At 52.4% G+C, this 25,606-nt stretch overlaps 1 protein-coding gene across 1 annotated transcript; it reads right to left on the bottom strand.

The window, feature by feature from the left end:
- Window positions 1-11,110: 11,110 nt before the first annotated feature.
- On the bottom strand, window positions 11,111-18,036 carry TRIB1 (tribbles pseudokinase 1). The gene is made up of 3 exons (XM_079100713.1): window positions 16,912-18,036; window positions 14,667-14,959; window positions 11,111-12,324 (listed from the first exon to the last, which is right to left on the bottom strand). Exons 1-3 carry the CDS (start codon window positions 17,269-17,271, stop codon window positions 11,859-11,861), a joined length of 1,119 nt encoding a protein of 372 aa, XP_078956839.1. The 5' UTR covers window positions 17,272-18,036; the 3' UTR covers window positions 11,111-11,858.
- Between the last annotated feature and the right edge of the window lie 7,570 nt (window positions 18,037-25,606).

Genomic DNA, 25,606 nt, shown 5'->3' with positions numbered 1-25,606 from the left:
AGAGGAATTACTTCACCAGAGAAGAAATGTGGACGGCAGATAAGCATTGGTGGGAATTGAACCCAGGGCCTTGTGCATGCTGGGCTCATGCTCTACCACCAAGCTACACCTCTAGCCCCAGATAAGCATTGGAAAAGAGGCTCAGCCTCATTAGTCTTCAGAGAAAGGGAAATTAGACCCAATGAGATGTCACTGTGTGTCTCCTGGAATGGCTGAATGCAAATCAATCAATGATCAAATCAGTCTCCACAGTGGATGGTTCTAGGACCCCACACCCCCAAGGATCCCCAAATCTGCAGATGTTCCTGTCCCTTATATAAAACATCAAGAGCTGATTATTTAGCTCCATTAATATCTTCAAAATGATTCAGTATAGCCTAGTGTGACTGTACACCCTCCAAAATCCCATCCATTTAGGAGGCTGAAGCAGGAGGATCAAAAGTGTGAGGCCAGCCTGGGAACCAGTTTTGTTTTGTTTTGTTTTGTTTTTTGGGGGGGGGTTGTTTTTAGAGGTTTTATTTGTTTGTTTGTTTTGTTTTGTTGTTTTGGGGATTTTTTTTTTTTTTTTTTTTTTTTTTTTTTTTTTTTTTTTTTTTGGTACTAGGGATTGAACCCAGGAGCTCTTTACCAGTGAGTCACATCCTCAGCCGTTTTTATTTTATTTTTTTATTGGAACAGGATCTTGCTAAATTGCTGAGACTGGCCTCAAGCTTGTGATCCTCCTGCTTCAGCCTCCCAAGTACAGCACAATATATCCAAGTATTGCAGATAGCCGATGCACAGCCTCAGTCACGTCCAGATCACTCAGGATACCTAGTATAACGTAAATGCTACGTAAACCGTTGTTATTCTGTACTGTTCAGGGAATAAGGACAACAACAAAAAGTCTGTGCATGTGTGCTACAGATACCTTTTTTTTTTTTTTTTTTTGCCAATTATTTTCGATCCACAGTTGACTGAATCTGCTGATACAGATTCCACATCAGAGGGTTGGCTGGGAAGAAATAAGTTGATCGGACAACACGAGTGTCCATGGATGTCTGCAACTACAGCGCGCAATTCTTATCCAGTCAAACACGTGACCCAGCAATGCCACTGCTGGGTATTGACCCAAGAAAATGAAAACATGCAGCCTCATCACGCACGCACGTGAAGTTTGTGGCAGCTTTCCGTGATCCTCAGATGCAAGCATCCAGGTGTCTGTCCAAAGGTGAAGGAGCAGCAATAGGGGGTTTGTTCACACGCTGAAATCCTGCCGGACAATCCAAAAGAACCAGACGCAAAGGCTGGGTCGACCTGGAAAGCGTCACGCCCGCAGGTGAAGAGGGAGGAAAGCGCCACTGCACTCTGCTCCCAAAACTCCAGAGACAGAAACCAGGGGTGAGTGCCAGGCGCTGCGGGCGACGGGGAATCCCTGTGGTGGTGGGCGCCCAGCACGGCCATGATGGCGGGACTCTCAGGCAGGTCCCTTTGTCAAATCTTACCCACCTCTACGGCCACCGAGGGTTAACTTTAGGATGGGGACATTGCACCTCGCTAAATCTGACTGTTCAGATAACATAAAATTGAATAAAATAAAAGTAAGCCAAATGGGAGCGGTTCTTGTCATAGTGAAGACAAAATGACACCAATAGGAATAGCCGGCGGGCTTCAGGACCCGTCCTAGGAAGTCTCACATCTTGTCTCCTGAGGCCTCAGACAACCGTGGCGGCTCCTCCCACGCCAGGTACTTCCGGCCCCAGGACCTTCCCGCTTGCTGTTCCCTCACCTGGAATGCCATTACCCCAGGGAATGCTGGGAACCCCTTGGGTCTTAAATACGCTTCCCCAGAAGAGGACTATTTTGCCTCCTGATTTGATATAAGATACTCTCCTGACCCTCACTCGCTGTCCTCAGCTGGTTTGAGTTTCTTCATGGCACTTGGTACCCATGACCCTGTGTGCCCTTCACTTACCTCTCTCCTCAAGAGCGTCTTCCATTCATTCACTCCAGCCAGCGCCCACCGAGGCCCGCCTGAGGGATGGGCAGGTGAAGACAAAGCTCAGGGGGGCAGAAAGAAGCCACCCGCAAGTGTTGGGATGCTGGGGTCCCTGTCCCCTCCCCCTCCTCAAAACCTGGCAGGGGTCTCTGCAAGCCACTTACCTACTGCTGTAGACTGAATGTTTATGTGCCCCCCAGAATTCATAAGGCAAGACCCAACTCCCTAGGTGACAGCATTGGGGGGTGGCCTTGAGGAGGGGACTAAATCAGGCACGCCCTTACAGAAGTGGGCTTCAGAGAGCTCCCCCTCTCCTTCTGCCCCGGGAGGACACAGAGAGAAGACTCCATCCAGGAACAGGAAATGGGCCCTCAGCAGACGTGGAATCTGCCCATACTCTTGTCTCGGACTTCCCAGCCTCCAGGAACACAAGAAATAAGTGTCCATGGTTTATAAGGTGCAGAATCATGGTGTTTCTTTAGAGCCGCCCAAGCTGGCTCAGACACCCGCTTCAGACACAGAAGCTGCAGCCCAGGAGGAGAACTAGTCTAGAACTTAGCCTTGGCCCCTCCATCCCTCCCCAGGAGACCCTGAGCCAGGTACCTCACTTATCAAGGCCTGGATTTCCCCATTCCTAAAATGATTAGACACGCATTTTCCAACTGTTAGCGTAACTGGGAATCCCCCATGACGCTGATTAAAACAGCCGACCCACCGGGTAGGGACGACATTCCTGACCCTCACCCAGGGCACTCCTGCAGGTGGCCCAGGGACCACATCTCAGATGGCGATGATTTTTACAGTATTTTTCTGCTGCAAAAGTCACCCCTGAGGGACTGGGGACTTGGCTCAGTGGCAGAGAGCCTGCCTAGCACATGCAAGGGCCCAAGTTCAATTCATAGCACAAAAAAACAAAAAATTCCCTCCAAATAAATTTTACCTACAACACCACATAAAAAGTGTATAAATCAGAGAAGCTGGTTGGAAGGGGAGCTCAGTGGCAGAGTGTGCTTAGCCTGCACGAGACCCTGGATTCAATCCCTCATTTCAAAAGAAGAAATAAAAATAAAATATGAGGGCTGGGGATGTTGCCGGGTGATAGAGTGTGTGATTAGCATGTGGGCGTCCCTGGTGCGATTCCCAACACCATACACAAAAATAAGAAAATCCCTGGTGCGATTCCCAACACCATACACAAAAATAAGAAAATCCCTGGTGCGATTCCCAACACCGTACACAAAAATAAGAAAATTCCTGGTGCGATTCCCAACACGGTACAAAAAAATAAGAAAATCCCTGGTGCGATTCCCAACACCGTACACAAAAATAAGAAAACTGACAGGCTCTGAGCAGCAGATGGGGGCAGGAAGCTGCTGCTCCCCCTCATTCTCCCATAGTGGCTCCAGGGGCTGTAGGGTTCCACAAACAGTTTGAAAACCACCCTTCTAGAAGCTTCCTGATTCAATCATTGCACAAATATTCATGAATATTTACCCCACGCTAAGCACTGTCCTAGATGCTGGGTATATCAATAAGCAAAATGGATCCAAAAGTGCAATGGGTTTCACTTTTATGGGACAGCTTACGCGTATTGAAAGCTTACCATGCACAGGCGCTAGGGAATTTTTCAGATATTATCTCATTTAATGTTCATAATCCTAGGAGACAACTACTACCATAAATAGCATTGTATAGTTAAGGAAACTGAGGGAGATTAAACAACTTGTCAAAGCTCATACGGCTAGGAAGGGGCAGAGCTCTAGCCAATTACTCTTCTGAAATCTGGCCAATTAGATTTCAGCTCTGGTCTATGAGCTCACGAAGCCATGTTGAGAATGGAGGCCCATGCACCTGCCTCTCCAGGTTCAAGCCAATGCCTGTGGCTCTCAGGCCCTGGGTGAAGCCCCACGACTGGACTCTGGGTGAAACTGAGTCCCACGTGACTGCCAGTTCACGATAGCATCCTTCTCTACCTGGGGGCCCTGGAAAGGCTCATCTCCAGGGTTGGAGGAACGTTCTGTCTGGCCCAGGTACTGAACTCATCTGGCCAACACTGCACTGGCCTGTCTACTGTAGTGCAGAGGGTTGCACCAGCAGATCCACTGGTGTCCCTAACTTGACAGGGTGAAACTGATACATCTGCAACCAGAATGTCAGCACCAAATTAGGAAGCGGAGTGGGGACTCAGCCAAATGACTGCTGAGTACGAGTAGCTCACACATGCTCTCCGGACGGGAGGCTGGGGACGGAGCGTGGAGGTCACTTACACCCAGGCCACCTATTTCGCCAACAGGTCCAGAGAGAGGAGGTGGTCTTGGCTGTTTCAGGCTCCTGCTGTAGCTACCAAGGCACTGTCGGAGGTGACGGGGCTGGAGGTGGGAAGAGCTGAACTCCAGCCCCACCAAGCTATGTGACCTTGAGCAAGTCACTTAGCGACCAAGTCTTGGCTCCCCCCAGTACACTGGGGATACTGAGATCTCTCAGAGGAGCAGTGACATCCAAGAGACAGGTCACCCAGCCAGCCTGATGCCAAACAGCTACGCAATACACCAGCCCCTCTCCCTTCCCTCCCCCGGGGATTCACCCACCAGATCCATTTGCAAGAATTAGCTCAACTTTTTTTGGTGGGGGAAGCAGTACCAGGGATTGATCCCGGGGTGCTCCACCACTGAGCTACACCCCCTACCCTTTGTGTTTTTCATTTTGAGACAGGGTCTGGCTAAGATGGCCAAGCTGGCCTCAAACTTGTGATCCTCCTGCTTCAGACTCTCAAGTCGCTGGGATTACAGGCACACAGCCATGCTCAGCAGGAGGTAGCTCATCTTAACTGAGCTCAAGGGGTCTCCGTAAATGGTTTCAGTCCCCTGCTGCCCTAACTGTGGCTCACGGGCCAAGAGCATCAGCCTCACCCAGGAGCTGACTGGAAAGGCAGAGTCTCAGGCCCCATCCAGCCCTGATAAACAGAACCTGTATCCTAACAAGAGTCCCACCCCTACATATGAGAGGCACTATTTTTTTTTTTTTTTTTTTTTTTTCCTGTGACAGGATGTTGCTATATTGCCAAGGCTGATCTTGAACTTCTGGACTACAATGAGCCTTCCCCCTCTTCCTCCCAAATAGTTGGAAACAGGTACATGCTACCATGCCCAGCAATTTAGCACATTTTTAATGGATCGACTGGTTGGTTTTGACTAGCTTTGATGCCAGTTTTTGATAGCTTATATTGGTTGAACATTTTGTACCTGTCAGGTCCAATATTTCACAGACATGATTTCTTACTACCCATTTCACAGATAAGGTGGTTGAAGCCAGGCACCATGGTACGAACCTGTAACAGTAATTCAGAAGGCTGAGGCAAGAAGATTGCAAGTTTGAAGTCAGCCTCAGCAACTTAGACCTTGAGCAACTTAATGAGACGCTGTCTTAAATTTTTAAAAAACAAAATAAAAAGGGCTGGGAATATAACTCAGTGGTAGAGGGGCCCTGGTTCAATCCCCCACACCAAAACACACACACACACACACACACACACACACAATTAGGCAACTGAAGCCAAGGTGGGATAGTTCATGCCCTCAATGCTAAGTACTACAGCCACGGGCCCCTCATCTGGCCACTCTGCCACTCTGCTGGCCAGAACTAAGCTGCTTGTGCCTGAGCAGAAGCTGGTGGTTCACTGGCTCTCGACTCTCTGCTCTGTTGGTGGGAACCCAAGTCAGCATGGCCTTTGAGAGATGATGCTTTCAAGTCCCCTCCTTCCCCAAGGGAACCTTAGACACTGGAGGTGCTGGTGGCTGGAAAGTTCAGGGAAGACCAATTGCTCTCTGTTTTCTAGAACTAAGACCCAGGTCAGCAGGGGACCTGGAAATCTGACCACGGGGGACTTGGTAAGCTGCTCCCTGCCTTTCCAGCCAATCTGGAACAGTCTACACTCCAACCCCCACAAACCTGCAAACCCACGAGTCAACTCTTCAAAATGCCCTGTCCTGGATCCACAAAGGTTTCTGGCACATTCCATGGTAGCACCACATAGACTCACCTCCTCCAGCTCTAGGCACATTCTAGAAGTTCACCCACAACTTCCAGCCACCACCCAGGAAGTCAGAGCATCTGGAGAGGGTTGGGGGGCAGTCAGGGGTAGCAGTAGCTGGCTACATGGCTATGACTCCCCATCTGAGACTTGGTTTCCCTAGCTGAAAATAGCAGAAGTGTGGACTAAATCTTTTCTAAAATACACTTCTCATTTTGAACTATATTTAGACTTACAGGAAAGTTGCAAAGATAATAGAGAGAGTTCCCCTACATCTGCCACTCCGTTTTTTCTAATGCTGTCACTCTGTTACTGTGGTACACGTACCACAACTAAAAACCAACCTGGATACATTTTGTGTGTCTGCGCATGTGTGTGTATGTGAACATGCATACATATGGGTAGTAGCACTGGGGATTGAATCTTCACCGCTGGGGCAAATGTTTACCATTTTAAGACAGACAGGGTCTTGCTAAGTTGTTAAGGCTGGCCTCAAACTTGCGATCCTTCTGACTCAGCCTCTGGAGTAGCTGGGATTACAGGCCACTGCACCCAGTTCGGGGACATTATTATTAAACTCCATATTTTATTTAGACTTTACTTGTTTTTCTACTAATTTCCTGTTCCAAGATGTCACATTGCATTTAGGACTAAATTGTTCATGAATTCCTCTCCCAAGTCTAAAGACAGAGCAGTAAGCCTTCATGCTAAGGGCTCTGGTGGTGTGAATTAGCAAATGGATGAGGTGCTGTGTGTCCCTGGGCGAGTCCCTACCCTTTCTGAGCCTCAGTCTCTTCAGCTACAAAAGGCATGTGGCAACACTGTTGCTGAGAGAGATGTGCTGGAGGTAGTCACTGCTAACTCACCGGAAGCACTTGGGTGGCTCTTGGTACCACAGGTGCACTCCACTGACAAATCTCAGCCAGTGGAAATCACAGACTGGAACCAGCCTGGCCCAGCAGATTGTACCCTGCCTGGCAAAAATCTTCCGACAAAATGGTTGCTCCAAAAAGAGGATGTCTCCTTGCTGATCTTCCAAGTGGGAACCAATGCGGAAAGCACGGCCCGGAAAGGGTGGGAGTCCCAAGTTCTCCAGACCCAGGTTGGAGTCCCCCCACCCGCGCAGCTCTGACCTTGACCTCTTCAGCCTCAGGACTCAAGGCCAACGTCTGCAAGTGGGGACACCTCGTCCTCCTGAAGGGGCTGCTGGGAAGGCTGCTGAGCGGTGGGGCGAAGCCTGCAGCGAGAGGGAGGTGTCCTTCGGAGATGCTCCTTCTCTTCAACTGCAATTGAGATAATTAAGGAGTCAACGGAAATCTGGCGTGGACGGTTCCCAGGCTTGGTAACGAGGTCCTGCTCCCGTCTGTTCCTTGTCTGGGGGAGGTGGGTGATGAACCAACCGCTTACCTCCCTTTCCCAGCCAGAGCCACCTTGGAAAACCAGCTACAGTCCTCCTTGCTGAGGTGCCTGTCCTCAGTCAGGATGCCTGTCAGCCCGGAGCCCGACCAGGCTGTGTCCATGTTTGGGGCTTTTTGTTTTTGTTTTGTGGTACTTGGGACTGAACCCAGGGCCTCATGCATGCTAGGTAAGTGCTCTCCCATTCAGCTAATCTCCAGCCCAATGGTGGGGACCTTCAGACAAGTTTGGGTCATGCTGCCATTATTGAGCTCCCTCCCTTCCTTCCTTCATTCCTTCCTCTGTTCCTTCCTTCCTTCCTCTTAAGATTGATCTTGCATGGGGCACCATTGTACAGGCCCGGACTCCCAGCAACTTGGAGGCTTAAGTAGGAGGATCATAGTTTGAGGCCTATCTCAGGAATTTAGCAAGACCCTGTTCCAAAATAAAAAATAGAAAGGACTGGGGATGTAGCTCCGTGGTAAAGAGTCCCTAAGTTCAATCCCCAGTACCCCCCCCAAAATAAAAATTACTTCTCACTAAATTGCCCAGACTGGCCTCACACTTTCCATCCTCCTTCCTCAGCCTCCCAAGTGGGTGGGATTATAGGGGTGTACTGCCACACTAGGCTATATTGAGTCATTTGAAAACGTTAATGGAGCTAAATAGTATTTATTTTTGGATTAAACATCTTCTTCCATTGTCATTCCTACCAGAAGACTACCTCGGTGGTATGGGAGAATTTTGGGCACCGAGTCCAATGACCTGAGTTCCTGTGCTAACTCTGAGCTGCTCATTTCTGAGTGACTACTGAAAGACATCTGAGCCTTAGTTTTTTTAACTATAAAGTGGGGAAAATATTTGACTTTCTTATTTCACTCAACTGCTGTGTATATAAAGGTGGAGAGAGAAGAAAAACTTTGGGAAAGTTTGATGTGAATAAAGTGATAGGAAAGGCTAAAACTTCTAGAAAGTATGACCTTGAGATGTTACTTGAATGATTTACTCAAAAGGCAAGTATTCTGAGAAGTGATCAGCAAGCTCATCCCAACCTTCCTAATCCAACTGGTAGTGATTGCCCTAGATTCGTTCCACCCTTAGAAGAGATTAAATTTATGGATTTGTGGCATCTTGTGTCAATCCAGCCAATCCCGACCCATATTTCTCTCCCCTCGGTGCATGTAACAACAGTACAAAGAGGTGTTGTAACCTTAATTGCTTGCAAAGTGTTTTGAAATCCTCAGATTAAAAGCTCCGGGGAAGTCCAAAGTATCCGCACTGCTTGCCCAGGGAGTTATGCTGAGCCCCGTCTGGGTTCACTGGAGCAGGGAGACATGGTGATGTGTGTTCCGAGCTCGCTCAGGAAACTTTGGTTTTCAGGTCTTGAGCACCGGCAGGCCCTAGACTAGCCACCAGCTTCTGAGTTTCTTAGCTACCCGGGTATGTGGCCATTTCCTGCGCTGCTTCTGATGTGCTTTTCCCAGGTAAGTTCCCGGGTCAGGAACTGGCATTAACCTCAGTGCTACAGGTCTGCTATCCTGGGTGACCTCGGCCCGAGTCCTGGACAAGGGCAGCTGTGTCATCTGTGGCCTCTGCACAGCCCTGCACACAAGCCCAGAGCTAAGGAGTTGGTCCTGATGAGTTCTAACCACTGAGTTAAAATTCTGTCCCGTGATGGCTGCCCGTGGAGCAGGTGCCACGGGACAGAAAGGGGCAGGAGCGGCCTCCTGAGGGCCTCTTTCCCTCCTTACGGCCGAGTGCTGGTTACACAGGTGTGCTCCCTCGGTGAACAGTCACTGAACTTCAGCCGTCAAGTACACCTTCTTGAGAAGCATTACACTTTACGGTGTGTTTTTGTTGTTTTTGCCGGGCTGGGGACAGAACCCAGGGCCTCACGCATTTGAGGCAAGTGCTCTGACATTGAGCTGGACCCCAGCCCTACAATATGAAGTGTTTTTCAGAATCGCTCTGGATGCTGGTTTACTTTGTTTAGAGGAGATTCTGAAGTCATAGTGAAGCTCTAAACCTAATTAAATGAAAAAAAAGACCTTTGTTTCCCAACTTATATAATTTAAATTCCGATCACCTAGGCAAGTTTTCCTTTCCCTTTTGCACTTATAGGAAAAGGGGAAAATGAAATGTCTCTATTATCCATCTTAATTAGTTCTCAAGTAGGGGTGGTTCTCAGCAGGAGACCCCAAGACGTCTTCAGGGACCCACATGAACTTCTGCAAACATGACAGAATTTTGTTGGAGACGTGTAACACTGTTCTGGACTGTACAAAACTCGTGTCAAGTTCTCAAAGGCCCTTGGTCCAAAAGAGTCCAAGGGACTCTTCCAGAACGAGGCCCCTCAAGCACTCCCTGAACAGCTTCTCCACGGCACCCACCCACCTGGTCACCCACCCGAGGAACCCTGGCCACTGAAGTGAAAAGCAAAAGTCACCCTCCATTATCATCTGTCAAGTTCCTCATCTCCCTTGAGCGCCTGTGAGCCCTGAAGGGGGAGACCTTCGAATCCCGGGGACGCAAAAGGCACAGGCAGAGTGGACTAGAAGGAACTTCACCACGCCTTTGTACGAAACCAGATTTATTAAAATTTCTCTACAAGTCAGCCATGGCCGTTTCACTGTTCACATATCTACACATATACAGGAAGGATCTAGTGTTTCTAGCTGTCCCGGCTGAAGCCGCTGCCAGCCGGATAATGTATCACAGATACAACAGTCACGCAACCACGCGCACCCAGTGCGACAGAGGCCGGTCCTCCCTCCTGGCCAAGCCCCACGATCCTGTCAAGGCAACATCGCCCACAACCATTCACATTTCACGTGGTTTTGGACACGCAGGTTATTCAGACAGACACACACAACACGACAAGCCTCAGCCAATCGACAACAAAAATCAGACATATGTATAAAAGGTAAAATATATGTACAAAGTACACAGTACGTGAGGTATACACAGCATTCTTACGATGCAGGTTAGTAGTTTGCGTAGGCGTAGCCCTTGAAGATGCCTGCCTGGTCTGTGCCATTTCTTAAAATACAGTATGTTTGTTTACCCGTTTATCCACCTGATTTCGGCACTGTCTGAGACAGCGACTGATTTTTCATCTGTACTTGTTTTTAATGCAAGTTGCAGTTTCTCCGAGAAGATCTACCTTTTGTAGGGAGTGAGTTTCTGTCTCTGGAAGCATTCAGAGGTCGGATTCTCACCTGTGAAAGAAGCTGAACAGGCAGGTGGTGGGGGATTTCTGCAGTGGGAGGTGGAAGCCAGGAGTTGGATCGGATGGTTTTTAAAGTCCCTTCCAACTTGAAATACCTGGGCTCACTATTCCACCCCAGCAGCCAGCTACACAGATGTGTGTTCGTAGACCACACCACATGTGAGTACTAACAACCCACCATGCAAAACTGCAGATGCACACACATGCCCACAGGGGGCAAGGAGCCATAAAAGTATCATTCTGGAAGTTAGTCTGGGAATCTCCTAATGCTGTGCAAAATTCACTTTCTTTAAAGCACAAAGATGTTTAATGTTTGCTCCTGGGAGAGTGGGGTGGGGAGTCTCCTTTCTCTTCCTGGACCAAATGCTCCACCCTGAGATGATCTTGGGGAGGGGGGGATTAAAGGTTAAGCGCCAGCACACTGGAAAAAAACTGAAAATGCTAACAGTTTCCAAGTGATCAAATTGTTTTTTTAAAAAAATGGCAGTCTCTGTTGGAGCTCAGAGTTCTGGAATAGCCAAGAGTTTGCATTTTTGACACTTTTCCATGATTGGCTGGCAAGTGCTTTCATAGCTGCAGGGGGCAAGTTTCAAGGTCAGGGACAAGGCATTATTGCATGTGAGGTTGCGGCAGGGTAGGAGAAGAGTGGGGTCAGGGTTCAGGCAGGCTCCTGAGCTCCTCAGTCTGCTCAGACAACAGAGTCGAGTCACTGGTAAGTGTGACCGTGAAGCAAGGATGGATGTTACAACAAACCAACATAGAACTTTCGGATCAGAGAAACTGAAGTGATAAGTCCAGCTACCAAGGAGTTCAAATATGGCAGGCTATTGACCCAAAATTATTTGCCACCCTATTAAAATATGGTTATTGCCCAAAATGCCATTGTGTGAATGTTCAAGTTCATTACACTTGACCACACATGTGGGATGTCTGTGCTATACTCTTGGCGATCTTTAAAAGATACAGAACCCACAAATCTGACAAAGACATAGCCGAGGGTGGTTTGTAAAGAAGGGAACAACTTTGCAGGTAAGTCAACCGATGTATGCTGCTCAAATCAAAAAAGTCACTCCTCCCAACCAAGAAGAGAGGGTCCCACGGTGAGTTCTGCGGAGACAACCTTGGTGCAGTCCGGAGTCTGGCTGGCACCATGCCAGAGGGCCCGTCCATCTTTAGAAATGGAAATGCCATGAGTGAGAATTATGAGGTTTCTGAGGTTTTGGGGATTAGCAGAAGAAGGAACTAATGTCACTGTCCTCCTGGTACTCTGGAACAATCTGGTCTGAAGTTCCTATTTCTGAGTCAACATACCCAGGCTCCAGGGCAGACTCAAACCAGGGATGGAGTAAGATTTCAGGAGCAGTGAGTCTCTCGGAAGGCTCTCGTCTCAGGAGGCTACGAATGAGGCACCTGGCTTTGGGGGAAATGTGGTCAGGAATGCAGAACTGTCCGCGTCGGATTTTGGAGAAAAGGGCACTAGGGTCCGAATCATGGAAGGGGTATCGTCCGACTAAAAGGGTGTAGAGCATCACCCCTAGGCTCCAAACGTCCGCTGCCTTTCCAGAGTAGGTCCCGGTGGTGTTGAGGATCTCAGGACTCACGTAGGCTGGGCAGCCGTGCTTGTCTGACAAAGCATCGTCTTCGCCCTTGATGATGTGCGTGTCTTCCAGACTTTCCAGTCTGAGCTGGGTTCTGCGGGGGAGAGAAACCAAGCTGTTATTTCCAGACCAGCTGCCATGAAACACAAGGAATAGTGCCCAGGAATGCCATTTACCCCTTCATCCAGTAAGCAGTGCCCTGCAAGTACCCAGGACTCGCGATTTCACAAACCAATACAAACTGCAATACATGTTTGCAAAGTATCGAGAGCGCGCCTGGGGTGGAGGGTATGATGCAAAGTCCCAAATAGCATTCATGATGCTAGAGCTGGTAAGAGATATCCTAACAAGGCTTACACAATTGACAAGGTTCACATTGCAGAACCCGGAGCTCATCTCAGGGGAACGCTGACATTTTCTACAGAAGCCATCTGGGGAGAGCAGTATAACCTACTTCCTCGGAGAGGGGGCCGAGCATCCTACAAGCCAGTCTTTCCTCTATCATGACATCGATCGCTGAGGTTCCTCAGACACTTGCTCTGCATTACCGAACATGCAGCCCAAAGTCACTGTCATCATGCCCAATCTGTCAGTGCCACAGCCCAATGAACACACACACAGAGGAAACTGTCCTCCTGGATCCCAGCATGATAACCGTGATGGGAACGCTACAAGGCGTTAGCTGCATTTACTCACACAGACCAGATGTAGAGGTTACGTGAATGAATGTGGATGGGGGATTTGTAGGATGCAGGGCACACATGCCCAAACATGGCCTGCCAGTTTGCAAAAGCCATTTATTCTACATGGGGGTCTCTGTCCAGGTAACAGTGACAGTCCAAAAAGTCTTTAGTCAAAGGAAACTTCTGGTGGCTCCTAACTTGGAACCAGCCACCCAAGTCTCCTACATCCCCCAAAGCCCAAAGTCACATGCGGGAACCTCTAATATCCAGTGGTGGCTTGCCTTCCTCTGCTCCTCTGAAATAGCCCTGTTTCAGTAAGTCACTTGTTGGGAAGTTAAATGCAAACACTGGGTACTGGCTGATGGGTCAATTCCTTTTCCTCTCCAAGGTCTGGTAGTGTTTTTTTTTTTTTTTTTTTTTTTTTTCCCCTTCCTGCCTTCCTGTTCCCTGGAGTATAGTATACATGTGCTAACTTCAGTTTGTCCTCAGCATGACCTCCCTGTCGTTATGTAAAATACCCATTGGTTCTGTAAACGGAAAATATGACTCAACCCACACTGTCTGCCCCTGATTGGCTGCTGTAGTACTAAAACCCTGCACCTGTGCTGGTTACACGAATAGCGTCAGCCTGCCATTGCTTAACCCTCGGGTTTCCAAACCTTGTGCCCGTGACACTGGTCTGTGCAATGCAGATTTCAAAAGCTAGTAAGAAGGTTTGTAAGGCATGTTTCAGAAAAATGCATCACCATGTCAAAGGAGCATGTTCCAGGAATTGGACACTTTATTGCAAACAGTTTGCTTTTCTTTGCTAATCAGTGTGTTTCAATAATTACTGCAAGGTCAGATACAAAGTCGTGCTTTAGGGCAATTTAACCCTGTATTTTTTGGTTGTGCTCTGAAGTTAAAAGGTAAAAATGCAGTCGGGGTAAGCCCCGTGTGAATAGAAATAACAAAACAACTCACTCCCAACTCTATAATTCTACAGGATTATTGCCCTTAATCTCTCCAAAAATAGATGTGGTCCCCCTCTTAAAATCAGTATGGTTTATCTCACGCTCCTTTTTGAAGTCTCCTAACCAAAACCTCCACTTCAAAACTTAGTGCCTCATTATTGTCTTATCAAGCTCATCTTGTCCTATATGAGGTAAGTCATTATCTATATTTAGCAATCAATTCTAGCCAACTTCCATTTATCATTCAATGTGGCTCTTTTCTCAAGGTGCAGTCAACTAGATGTCTAAAAGGTCACCAGAGAATGTAAAGAAAGCACAGAGGACCCAGCCACAGACAGAACAGAAATGCATGTCAAGAAGGAGGGCTGAAATCTTAAGTAAGAGTCTACCTAGCTCTGTCATACCTTCTAGGCATGACAAAACCACTTAACGCAAGCAAAGATTTGACAGCTTCTTCTAGGAGTGAGTACTGTAGAGGACGGGTGACCATCTGAACCCCAGGAGGCTGACCTTTCCAGCAATAATGGAGAATAAGCCTGATCCTGTGGTAGAAGTAGGGAGAGCAGCCTGCCAGAGTGTGACATCCACAAGAGCACCCAGTGTCCCCAGGCTCCATCCGAGGGAGTGCAGAGTAAACCAACCTTGGTGGTGACTCTTCAGGAGCAGGACTCGTAAACACTAACTCTGGGAACAATGAGCCCTTGGGTTTGTTTGGCACCAGCACACTGCACCTAACGGCACAACCTGTACCTTCGTTTTGGTTCCAAAAGGCCACAGGAGGAGCCGTGGCGGCCGCTCACCTCTCCCCTGTGGAGAAGACGAACTTCCTAAGCTTCAGGTCCCCCAGCACGATGGCCGACTGATGGCAGTGGGCAACAGCAGAGACAATCTGCTTGAAGAGCCGGGCAGCCTCCTCTTCCCGCAGCCTCTTCCGGCTTCGCACATAGGAGTGCATGTCCCCAAAGTCCCTCTCAAAGAACACGTAGGCCTTGGTTTCCCCAAGGATCACTTCCACGATGCCAGTAATGTTTCTGTGCGATGGCAGCTGGATGTAAGGCCTGATTTTGTCCTGGTAGTGTTTAATGGGAAACACCTGCAGAGAGAAGGTGGCCCATTTAGGGGGCTAGGAAAGCAGGTGCTGCCTTCTGAATCCCTTAGGGAGCTGGGCTGAAGTTCTCCACCTCTGGGCTTTGGGTAACAGTAAGCTCCATTCATATGACCCCTTATCTCTGCTATATCACTGTATGCAGTCCCAGAGTACCCTGACACCCCTAAAACCGTCACACCCAGGGCTTTGCTCTAGCAAACAGCCAAAGGTACAGTCACACCCCTTCATGTGGATGATCTGAAAGACTGTCTTCAATACACACTCTCATCTTCCATGACAGCTAAGCCCCCAAACACTCTTCTACGCTTCTATGTCTGCAGATAACACTGTGGATACCCCTGGCACCTCAGGGGATGGAAAGCAATCCCTGGACATGCATGGATCTCCTGCCAGCCTCAAAGGACTCAGCACAGAGAGGGCAGAGTGTGGTGACTCTGCAGCCTCCAAGGGGAAGCAGGGGCCGCAGAACATGCAGAGCTGTCATTAGTCAGAGGAACAGATGACTTGGAAGGAGAGACTGACAGCGCAGCTCTGAGCAACCTGCCTACAGCTGTGACTCAGGTGCAAGTATCCTTGAGTTACATTCTCACAGGAGGGGAGGGCGACTGGAATAGTCTTTTAGGTTTGTTTGTTTCTCCCCTCCCACACACCCGCCCCACCCCCAGAGAGGGCAGCATCCCTCCATGAAACCCGCTGGTCCCTTTAAGGGCCTTTTGTTCAGTCCGGTTACTCATATCCTAGACTCAACTGGAAATGGTGACACACGGGCTGTCACCATCTGGATTCGGCTATTATCTGCTTGGAGGAACTGGAAGGGGTTGCACAATGACCAGACCCACCCCACCTCTGAGGTGGTTGCTCTGGCACCAACTGGAAAAATCCCTCTGCTGCCCTTTCCTCCTGCCCCACCCACCCTACTACACACACACACACACACACACACACACACACACACACACACTTCTCCCAAAACAGCTCTTAGCCCCAAGTCACCGAGGAAAATTTCCCCCTTTAAACTTGGCTTGCTCGTGCACTTGAAATTTCACGCGGGTGGACAGTAGGTGGCAGCAGCAAGCCCTGGGGGCTGGGGCCGGGAGGTGGGGGTCCAGGTGAGTTGCGGGAAACCTAGGAGCAACTCTAACTGGGGGATGAAAGAGCAGCCAGAGGTTCTGGGGGTTCGACTGTGGGTGTTGGTCTGCGTCTAAGCATTGCCGAAGGACCGGGTGGATCATGCTTGTAGCAGACGTACCTCTTCCTCTCGGACGGGATCCCTTATTCCAGAAGGAAATCGCTGGCCAGAAAATAAAGTGAATGGAAGCGAGCGATCTAGCCAGGGTGGGCTTTCCAACATTTCTACTCTGGCCCAATTCCCCCGCCATGGCTGGAAGACCCCTCAACTCCCTTGAGAGGGTGGAGTCCTAGTTCCAGCGCGGGTTCAGGTCGGAATCCCCTGGGTAGGAGCCCGACACGGTCGTGAACCTCCGGCAAGGCAAGAGGGCTTCCAGCTGCTGCGAGCTCCGAGGAGGCACAACAGGGCGTCTTTCCAGGACGGTGGGGGGGTGGGGGGGGGGGGGAGGGGAATGAGAGAAGGGCAACGGCATGGCCCTGGAATCCATCTCAATTCCACAACTTATATGGAACGCCACGCACTAGCTGAACTGAGCGCCAGGGAAAGGAATCTAGAGAGAAAGCAACTGAACAGGGCACTTCCTCCTGACCGCCGAGCCCCCATTATACCACTCCACAGGAAAGCCCTCAGTTTCCAAAAGGGCGAACCTGGCCAAATGCGGCCTTATGGAACTCAACCCACTTATCCGCCCTGCCCCAAACTCAAGCGCTGACGGTACTTTGGGCGCGGCGAGCCCGACCCCAAGCACCTTTGCCCACCACCCACCCTGCGCCCCAGATCCCCAACGGGTCGGTCCCGGGACGCCTACCTTGCAGCGCAGCTCGCGGCCGGTGTGGATGCACAGCGCCCGGGACACATGCTCGCGCTCGGCTAGGGGCAGCAGCAGGTAGTCGGCTATGCGGCTGGGCCCCGGTGCGCTCCCGGAGCCGCCGCCGGCCCCCGGCGCGGTAGGAGGAGGCTGTGGGCTGCAGGGCGAGCCGGGGGGGCTGAGGTAGTCCGGGGGACTGGAGCACTCGGAGAGGCGCGGGCACTTGGCAGCCACCGCCGCCGCGTCGTCGGCGTCCAGCAGGCGTTTGGCCGGGCTGCCCCGAGTGGCCGGGAGGAGCAGGGCCGGACCGCGGGGCTGCGAGGCGCTGCTCATGGCAGAGCGCACGGGGCCAACCCGCATCGCGTCCGCGGCCGGGGCGGCCCCGGCTTGATACGTCCCCTGCTCGGCGCAGGAAGGTGCTGCGGGCTTGACGCCGGCGCTGCGGCTCCTTCCAGCCCGCGGGATGGAGTTTGCAGATCCGGCTTGGCTCCGGCCCCACGAGGGGCAAAGCGGGAGCCGCTTCTCGGCGCTCGCGTTGCACGCGGAGACCACGCTGGCAGTGAATGTGGGGGTCGAAGGCCGGCTCGGGTCTCCGGACCCCTGATGGCACCGGTTCGCGGAGCCTCGCTGGGAGCGGCCGCCGCTATTGTTGCCGAGGCTGCCGACCGTCCCGAAGGCAGAGGCGAGGCGAAGCGGCCTGCGTTCCCGGGGTTCTTAGCCGTGAGGACAGGATCCCGCAGGCTCAGCGGAGCCACTGAGCAAATGCACTTCCCAAAGCAATTAGTCTCGAGCAAAAGCCGGAGCAACTTTTCCGTGGCGCCCGGGATCCTGCGCGCTCCGGGGCTCCGGGCGTGTGTGAAGCGAGACGCGCTCGGAGAGAGTGACTGAGTGTGAGTGAGTGTGTGCGCCGCACTGATCCCGGCCAGTGCACTCCTCCTTCTCCTTTTCCTCCACCTCCTCCGCCTCCCGGTGACTCACGCTGTATACACACACACTCACAGGCCGGGCTGTGTAAACAGTTGGGAAGCCGGGTTGTGCAATGAGGTGGCTGCGACGACTCCGGCTCAGCCGCCCGGCTTGCAGTCACCGGAGCGGAGGGAGGAGACTGGGGGGAGGGGCGGCGGAGTTGGAGGGTGGGGGGATGGGGTGGCCCGAGGGCTGGGGATGCTCAGGGCAGCGCGCTCTCGGGCGCAGGTGGTGCGTCCTGGGTCGCCTTGGGCGCGCGCACAGGCCTCCAGGGCTGGGCTGGGCAGGAGGCAGCGCGCGCCCTCCGGCAGGCCCCGGCTCTGAGCTGGAAGCCGAAAGGAGGGGGCGGAGGAAAAGTTCCCGTGACGTCAGGGTCCCGGGGAAGTGGGTGGGAGGGGCGGAGCCGCGGAAGGCGAAGCGACAGCTGATTGGTGCGAGCGCCTCATTCACAGCAGCACAATGGGTTACGGGCGCGCGCACCTCGGGTCTCCGCGCCCGTCGCTGGCTGCAATCCCGCCGTTACTCCTTTCGCCTTGGGGATCCCCCCCACTACTCTACGCCTGGGGAGCGCCTGTTGGAGCCGTGGGTGCCGTCGAGGCCCGGCTGCAGCTGGAGGAAGTGGAGAGAGAGAAGGTGATGAGTTCCAGAATCAGTCATTCACCCCCACGCAGTAGTTCCGGGGAAGACCTGTGCGTGGTAGTGGATGTGGTTTTTTTTTTTTCCTTTTCCTGCCCCCTCCCATCTCTAATCCCCAGCGTCTGTTCGCTTCCACAAATAGAACCTTCTGTTGGATGAAATAAAAGCAAACACTGGGCCTTCTGCGCTGCCTCCACCTCCACGCCCCTCCCGCGCGCGCCGCCCGCCCGGATTGCACGGAAATAGCTTCTCCTGGTTCCCCGGCCGCCCCTTCGCGGTGACTCGCAGAAAAAGCTTCCTGAGCCGAGGCCGGTGGGAAACAAAGGATGTGGGAGCGAGCGGAAGGGGCCCACGTGGCCGCCGGATTCCTGTCCCCTTTGCGTACTCCACGCGCACCTCAAGATCTAGGGCCCGGGTGCAGCCCCGATATCTGAGTAGGTGGTAAGGGAGTGGAAGTCATTCTGGCCACCGGCAGGTATACTACCTGCACCTGGGCAACCTGGCCAGGTCGCGTGTACGTTTTCTTGCAACATGATATGGTGAGCTTGAACCCTGTGCCAGACCTTGTGCAAAGTTCCATAAAACCAATTCCAAATCTTCCTGAGAAAACCAGGTCATTTTGGAGTCCCTGGGAACCCAACATAGATAACTATTATCAAAGTCCTTCCTTGCACTTTTGCTAAATACTTAGTTTTCTAAACCAGGTCACAGCCCAAGAATAAATGCTTTTCCATATTAATTCTCCATTCATTCAACAAATGCTAATTAAGCATCTACTAAAGGCTAGAGCCTAAGGGTTAGAAGATGATTGAAACAGAAATAAGAGCTAGCATCAATGGAGGCCTAGAATGTGCAGGGCTCTGGACCTTGCACTAGTTACTGGAGTTTTACAGCCCCCCTGTCCTGTTATTCTTAGCCCCATTTCCACAGAAGAAATTGAAGCCTTATCGCCTTATCGTGGTTAAATAGCTCTCCAGTGGTGGAGCAGTCAGTCTCTAACACACTCGAGAACTCAAAAAGGAGATGACAATTTGTAGGGGAAAGGAATTGGCAGGCCCCAGAAGGAAACACTGGACCTGGGAGATGTGTGGGATTGCGAGAGCCACCAGCAGGGAGGTGTGGATGGTGGGTGACCAGACCAGGTGGTGGTTCAGGGAAGGGCAGGCTTGCTCACAGAGGGTGGCAGCCCAGGACAACTACCAGAGTGGTGGGAGCTAAGCCTGCGGAGGTCACTTTAGACCACATTGCAGAGAGCTCCAACCCCATGCTAAGGAGGTTACACTTGGTCCCGTGGCCAGGAGAGAACCTTTCTAAAGTCTTTCAAGATGTGTAAGTGCCAGAATCTAAGACCCACTGAGCTGCCAGCTAGGCCTCCGCTCCTGAATAGCCAAACTAGCATGGCCCATGAGCATGATCCTCCAAGTCTCTCATCTCCCTCTCAGCCTCTTGGACAGGCACATCAGTATAGCCCACCAAACCCCCACCCCTCCAAGGTTACACATTCTCCCTAGAGTGCCCTTGCTTCCTCTCTCCTACAGCTGACTGGTCACTGGGACCCCCAGATCTGTTTGCTCTCAGAGCCATCCACTGCTCACTTAGTGGGGCTAGTCCTCAGGCTCTGCTCCCGGGCTTTGCTGTTTGTTGTCTAGCTGCCAGGACGGCTTGCCCTTGACCAGTGGGAAGCCCTGAAAGGATGCGGCAGGGGAGGCAGAGGAGAGGAGAGGCAAGGCTACTTCCCTCCTCTCTACTTGGGGCTGTCAGCCACGCTGTACCTTGACTGTACCTCCGCAGGCCAGGCACCCCCCTCTGTATGCCTCAGTCTCCCACTGTTACTTCCACACCACCTTTCAGGACTGATGGACTTATCCCCCTGGCTACTGGGAATGCGGATCAGGAGCCATTTTGGAAATTGCCTTGATCGAGAGGAGCCACATTGCCCAAGACAGTACCCCCTTTCCAAGGGGTCCACATCCAGCGACTCTTGATCTCTGGAGAATAAGGTAGGGTCCTCGTATCCCAACTCGAGTCACCTCTGAAGGGCACCCCAGCCTCAAAGGTCCCCGAAAGGGTCTACTGAGGCTCACCTTCTCCCTCTGCCAGGGCCTGCCCCCTCCTTTCTTCACGGTCCAGGACGTCCCCTGAAAAACTCCTGCAGCTAGTCCTCATCTCAGGATCCGCTTCCTGAGGAACCCAACCCGTGACACACCCTCTTCATGATCCCGTTTTACTCCTGGGACTCTGGCTCCTGGGTCAGGTGACATGGCTTTGTCCTCCAGCCCTAGGGTGGCAGCAGCTTCCTTTTGTTCTCAGGCTGAGTCACCACTGCCATGCTTTGTTCTGCTTGGTTTCTGCTCTTCTAGTACCTTCCTGACCATTCCCTATGTTACACTCTGTACTGAACTTGTCAACCTGGGTTCCGTTTTCCTGCCTGGCTTCTGACCCGTGGAAACCCTGTGCCCCTCTCATGTCCAGCCCCCTGCCTGCCTGTCATCTTAGTGGGTTCCTGCGGTGAGCTCCGGAGGCACTGTGTATCCCTTCAGCACACGTGAGCACCTGCACCCCTGAATGCTGCCATTACAGTGGCCCCCAAAGCAAAACCTGTCCTCCCTTCCCCTCAGTCCACTCCCCACACAGCTGTCAGAGTAATGGCTGGAATTTGAACTTGATCACATCAGGCCCGGCTGCCACTTTGCAGGAACTCTCAGATGAAATCCAAACGCCACAGCGCAGACAAGCAGCCCTTCTCCAGGTCCCACGTCCCGCCTGGCCCCACTTTCCTTATCTCCTGGCCTCTGTTCTATCCCTGCCAGCTCCGGACAGAGCCCCAAACACATCTGTCAATTCCCACGTCTGTATTTTTGACTGTACTGATCCCTCTCATTGGTATTTCCTCCCTTCCCCGACTAGCCTAAGAAACTCTTACTCTGGGAAGCTGAGGCAGGACAATTGCAGGTTCAAGACCAGCCTCAACCACTCAGTGAGGCCCTAAGTCACTTAGCAAGACCCTTTCTCAAAATAAAAATAGAAAAAGGACTGGGGAAAGTAGTTCAGAGGTAAAGTATCCCTAGGTTGAATCCCCAGTTTAAAAAAAAAAAATGAAATGAAGAACTCTTCCTCATTCTTCAAAGCACAACCCAGAGTCCCCCACACCTGCATTCAGAAGTAACTGTCCTCTGGAGCAGTGCACTTCTCCACCCCATCACCCTTGGCCACCCTTTCTGGTCAGCTGAGCTCCCAAAAGGCAGGGGTCACAGCTTATTCAGTCTCGAGTCTCCAACCCCCAGCCAAGTGTGCATGATAACAGTGATTATTACCACCATTTATACAGATGTGGAAACAGGCTCAGAGAAGCTGAATTACTTGTCTAATATCACACAGCTGGAGGGTAGCAAAGTTAAATTTAGACCCTGTCCATCTGACTCCTGACCATGCTCTTTCAACTTCCTGCATTTTTCCAATCTCCTAACAAAGAAAAAAAAAATCTATCCAAACACTTTTCTTCCTTGATTGTAACAGCAGAGATCCTCCTAGGCCAACCCCAACATCCTGGACAGGAGGCCGACCGGAGGCTTCTGGTCTGTGGTCTGTTTCCCCTTCTCCTCCTGCCTCAGCTTCAGTCTCACCAGGCAGGCATGCCCAGGGCATCTTGACAGATACCTTTGAGCTCCAAACTTCTATACATCGCAATGGTGCTGTGTCAGGACCTTCCTTGACCACCCATGAGCCCAGAGGCCCACACAGCAATGTCAGAAGTTCTCCTGGAGAAGACAGACTTAGGAAAGGACCCCCCACGTCCTGGAAGCAAGTTCTGGGCTTTGGGGGCAGAGAATTCCAGGTCCTGGGGTACCCAGAATTTGACCTAGAAAGGCAGGTACAAGCTCCATGGAGGGATCCCCCTGCCTCCACGCTGCCAGGTGTGGACAGATGTGGCTGGAGGAGGAAGGCGGCGGGGTCTAAGGGAGGTGCTGGTCCCATGCCCTTCACTGCAAGGCCCTCTGCCCACCTCCCCAAAAGCCCGTTGCTTCCCGTGCCTTTCTACCGCTCTCCCTTTCGACCTGATGGGTCAGTAGAACGGCCCCTGCCCTTCTCGTCTCCCACCGTGTCCGGAGGGCAGGACTCAGAGCACAGTGCCTAAGACAGAGGGGGTCGGTCCAGCCACAGCACTGACGAACGTCGTCGGGAGTCCCCAGCCAGGAGCTCACAGGCCAAATCCAACCTTCAGCCACGTTTCGCGGGCTTACCCCGGTGCCAGCCCTTCTGGGAAGTGAGGCAGGTCTCTTCAGGTGACGAGGGTCCCCTGCTCCTTTGTGTCGGACACCCGCTACCTCGCCCTTGCGTCAGCAGCGGACCCCTCGCCCCTGGACGTGCTCCTCTGAGACCCTCCTCCCTCCCATGGGTGGCTCCCTATGGCAGAAAATACAGGGCTGCAGAGCCTGGGAGCGGGTGTCCCCCAACCCAGAGGAAGCACGGAAGGGAGGCAGGGGTCTGGGAATCGCTGCCTCACCTACCTCCTGTCTGCCCCCGAGAAGGCGACTTCAAAGCATAGCCGCTGGGTCTCTGCCATTTCTCCGGGGAAAGCCAGGCCTCTTGAATCTGCCTGGGCCTGTGACTGCTGGGACCAGTAGTGATCACGACAGTGACACTCTGAAACCTCCCACGTGCCGTCGTGAGGGCCTGCGGCTTCTGCATCGCTCACCAGGACGTGATGACCACAGCCCCTGGCAGCCAGGTAAGAAGCCCACCTACCCTGGGAAGACCAGGCTGGGAGGTCGCAGGCAGGCCCTCCAGATGCCAGGGCAGCTGGGACTGCCCTGCACTGTCCCACCCCGGGCACCAGACAGGTGAGTGAGGAAAGTCTCTCTGAAGCGAGTGCTTCAGCTCAGACATCCCAGAGCAGACGCGGGCCTCCCGCTGCACCTGCCCTACCTGTCCTGACCCCAGAATGGCCTCCCGCCCTCTTCCTAGTGGTCTGCTATCCAGCCACAGACAAGTTGCAGTTTCCTGGAGACATCCTGGCTGAATCAGGGGGTCCGGCCAGCCCAGAGGACACCACAAGGCCCTTGCCCTGCCTGGGTACCACCCACCCCGGCAGAGCCTGGGTGTCCTTCCCGCTCCATGCCTGTCAGCAGCTGCCACCCAGACTGCCTTCTGTCCTGCCAGGACTGTGCGAGCCCAGCTGATAGGAAAGAAGGTCTCTGCAAACACATGATGGCCCTGCAGGCCCCAGGAGCATGGCCAGGACTTGGGGATGCCCTGGTTCAGACCTTCCTAGCTCCACCCCCCATGAGTCATCTTGACACAACAAGCATTCATCAAAAGCTTATATAAATACACTTCCATACATTTATCCTACGGGCTGCTTTTTCCTTTTTCTTATTAAAAAAAAAAAAAAAAAAAAAAAAAAGTCCCCGCCCTATTGGAATGCGGTCTGAGCTCTGCAGGCAATGTTGGAGCCGTTTGTCTTTCCGCCTTTCCTCCTCAAACATGCCACCTGCCCACAGCAGCCTCACTGGGCCTGGTGGCCGCCAGCCAAGACAGTCTCCCTCATTCTCCAAGGAAGCCAGCCCCCATGCACAGGGCTGTTTGGGTCTGGGGAATTCCACTTTAAAAACTTCTAAGCAGCTGTTTCTTTGGTGACAATATTCTTTTCGGTACTGGGGATTGAACCCAGGGGCACTCGACCACTGAGCCACACCTCCAGCCCTATTTTGTATTTGCTTTAGAGACAGGGTCTCACTGAGCTGCTTAGAGCCTCGCTTTTGCTGAGGCTGGCTTTGAAGTCTCGACCCTCCTGCCTCAGCCTCCCAGGCTGCTGGGATTATAGGCATGCGCCACCGCGCCCGGCCTTCGATGGCAATATTCCTGAGGACAGCGACAGACCAGAAGTTGAAGGGCGTGACCACCCTGTGGGGTCAGGCGGCACCTTCCAGGGGTGACTTCCACCTGTAGACTCCTTGCCTTTGTTGGGAAGGTGCTCACCTGCGCGGGAAGCTCTGACGCTGTGTCACTGTGCTTTGCGGGCATCATCTCGTTCTTCTCACAACAGCCTACAAGTGATTTTTATCTCCACTTTCCAGCTGAGGACAGGGAGGCTCAGAGAGGCTAAGTAACTTATCCGAGATCACACAGCTAGAGAGACAGGAAGTTAGAGGTCAAACCCAGGTTTGGCCCTCTGAAGGAACTCCATTCCTCCCTCCCTCCTGCCCCTGGCTCACTCCCACCTGACTCCGTTGTGCTGTTGAGGGAGGAGACTTAGCCCCTGCAGACACGGTTCAGTTCACCAAACTTGTCTTAACACCCTGGCGTAAAGGGACAAACCTGGACTGGGGCTCTGGAAGGGATCCTCGCCCAGAGTCATTTGTAATTCAGTGCACATCTGCTGTGCTCCCGCTTTGTGCCAAGGATCATGTGAGACTCTGGAGCAGAATGAAATAGGTGCCAGAAGAGGGGCACAGGAGAGAGGGGCCGGTTCAGCCTGAGGTTCCACGTTCAGGCCCTGCGGCCCGAAGGTGTCCTCCAGAGAGGGAGGAGTGTCCGAGGAGCAGCCACTGGAAGCGGTTCCTGGAATCTGATCCAGGGTAGACGCACGCTGACGGGGCAGCCATCCGGCAGCTCAGGATGTGCGCCTCAGCAGATCGATGGAAACATCACTTTGCCCAGATGAGCCGCCCACAGGAAGCCGCATTATCAGAAAGCTACTTGTACAAGCGGAATCTGCAAATGGGGCGGATGTGAAGGAGTGTGTTTCAGCCAGGGATCTTGAGCCATCTCTGCCCCCAAGGGAAGAGTCATCTGGAGGATGCATTCTCTGATTCTGTTTGCTCTGGCGACACTTCCTGCACCTTATGCAGAACACAGGTGGTGTGTTCGTTACGGCAATGCTCTGCTGCTGTAACAAGGACAGCCAAAGGGAAGAGGCTGGTGAACGCAGGAGTCCACCTCCCCCGCCACCCCGCAACTTTCCGAAGGGCCCATTCCTGGCTGGCAGGATTTAGGGACACAAGCTCCTTTCATGTTGAGTCTGCAGCACCTCATCTGCCTGGTCAAGGCCAGGGCTCAGCCACATCCAGCTTCCAGAGCACAAGAGCACACA

This window comes from Sciurus vulgaris (genome assembly GCF_902686455.1).
Source record: "Sciurus vulgaris genome assembly, chromosome: 1".
Classification (NCBI taxonomy): Eukaryota; Metazoa; Chordata; class Mammalia; order Rodentia; family Sciuridae; genus Sciurus; species Sciurus vulgaris.
The sequence above is the reverse complement of the archived record's forward strand: the minus strand, read 5'-3'. Positions and strand labels throughout refer to the sequence as shown.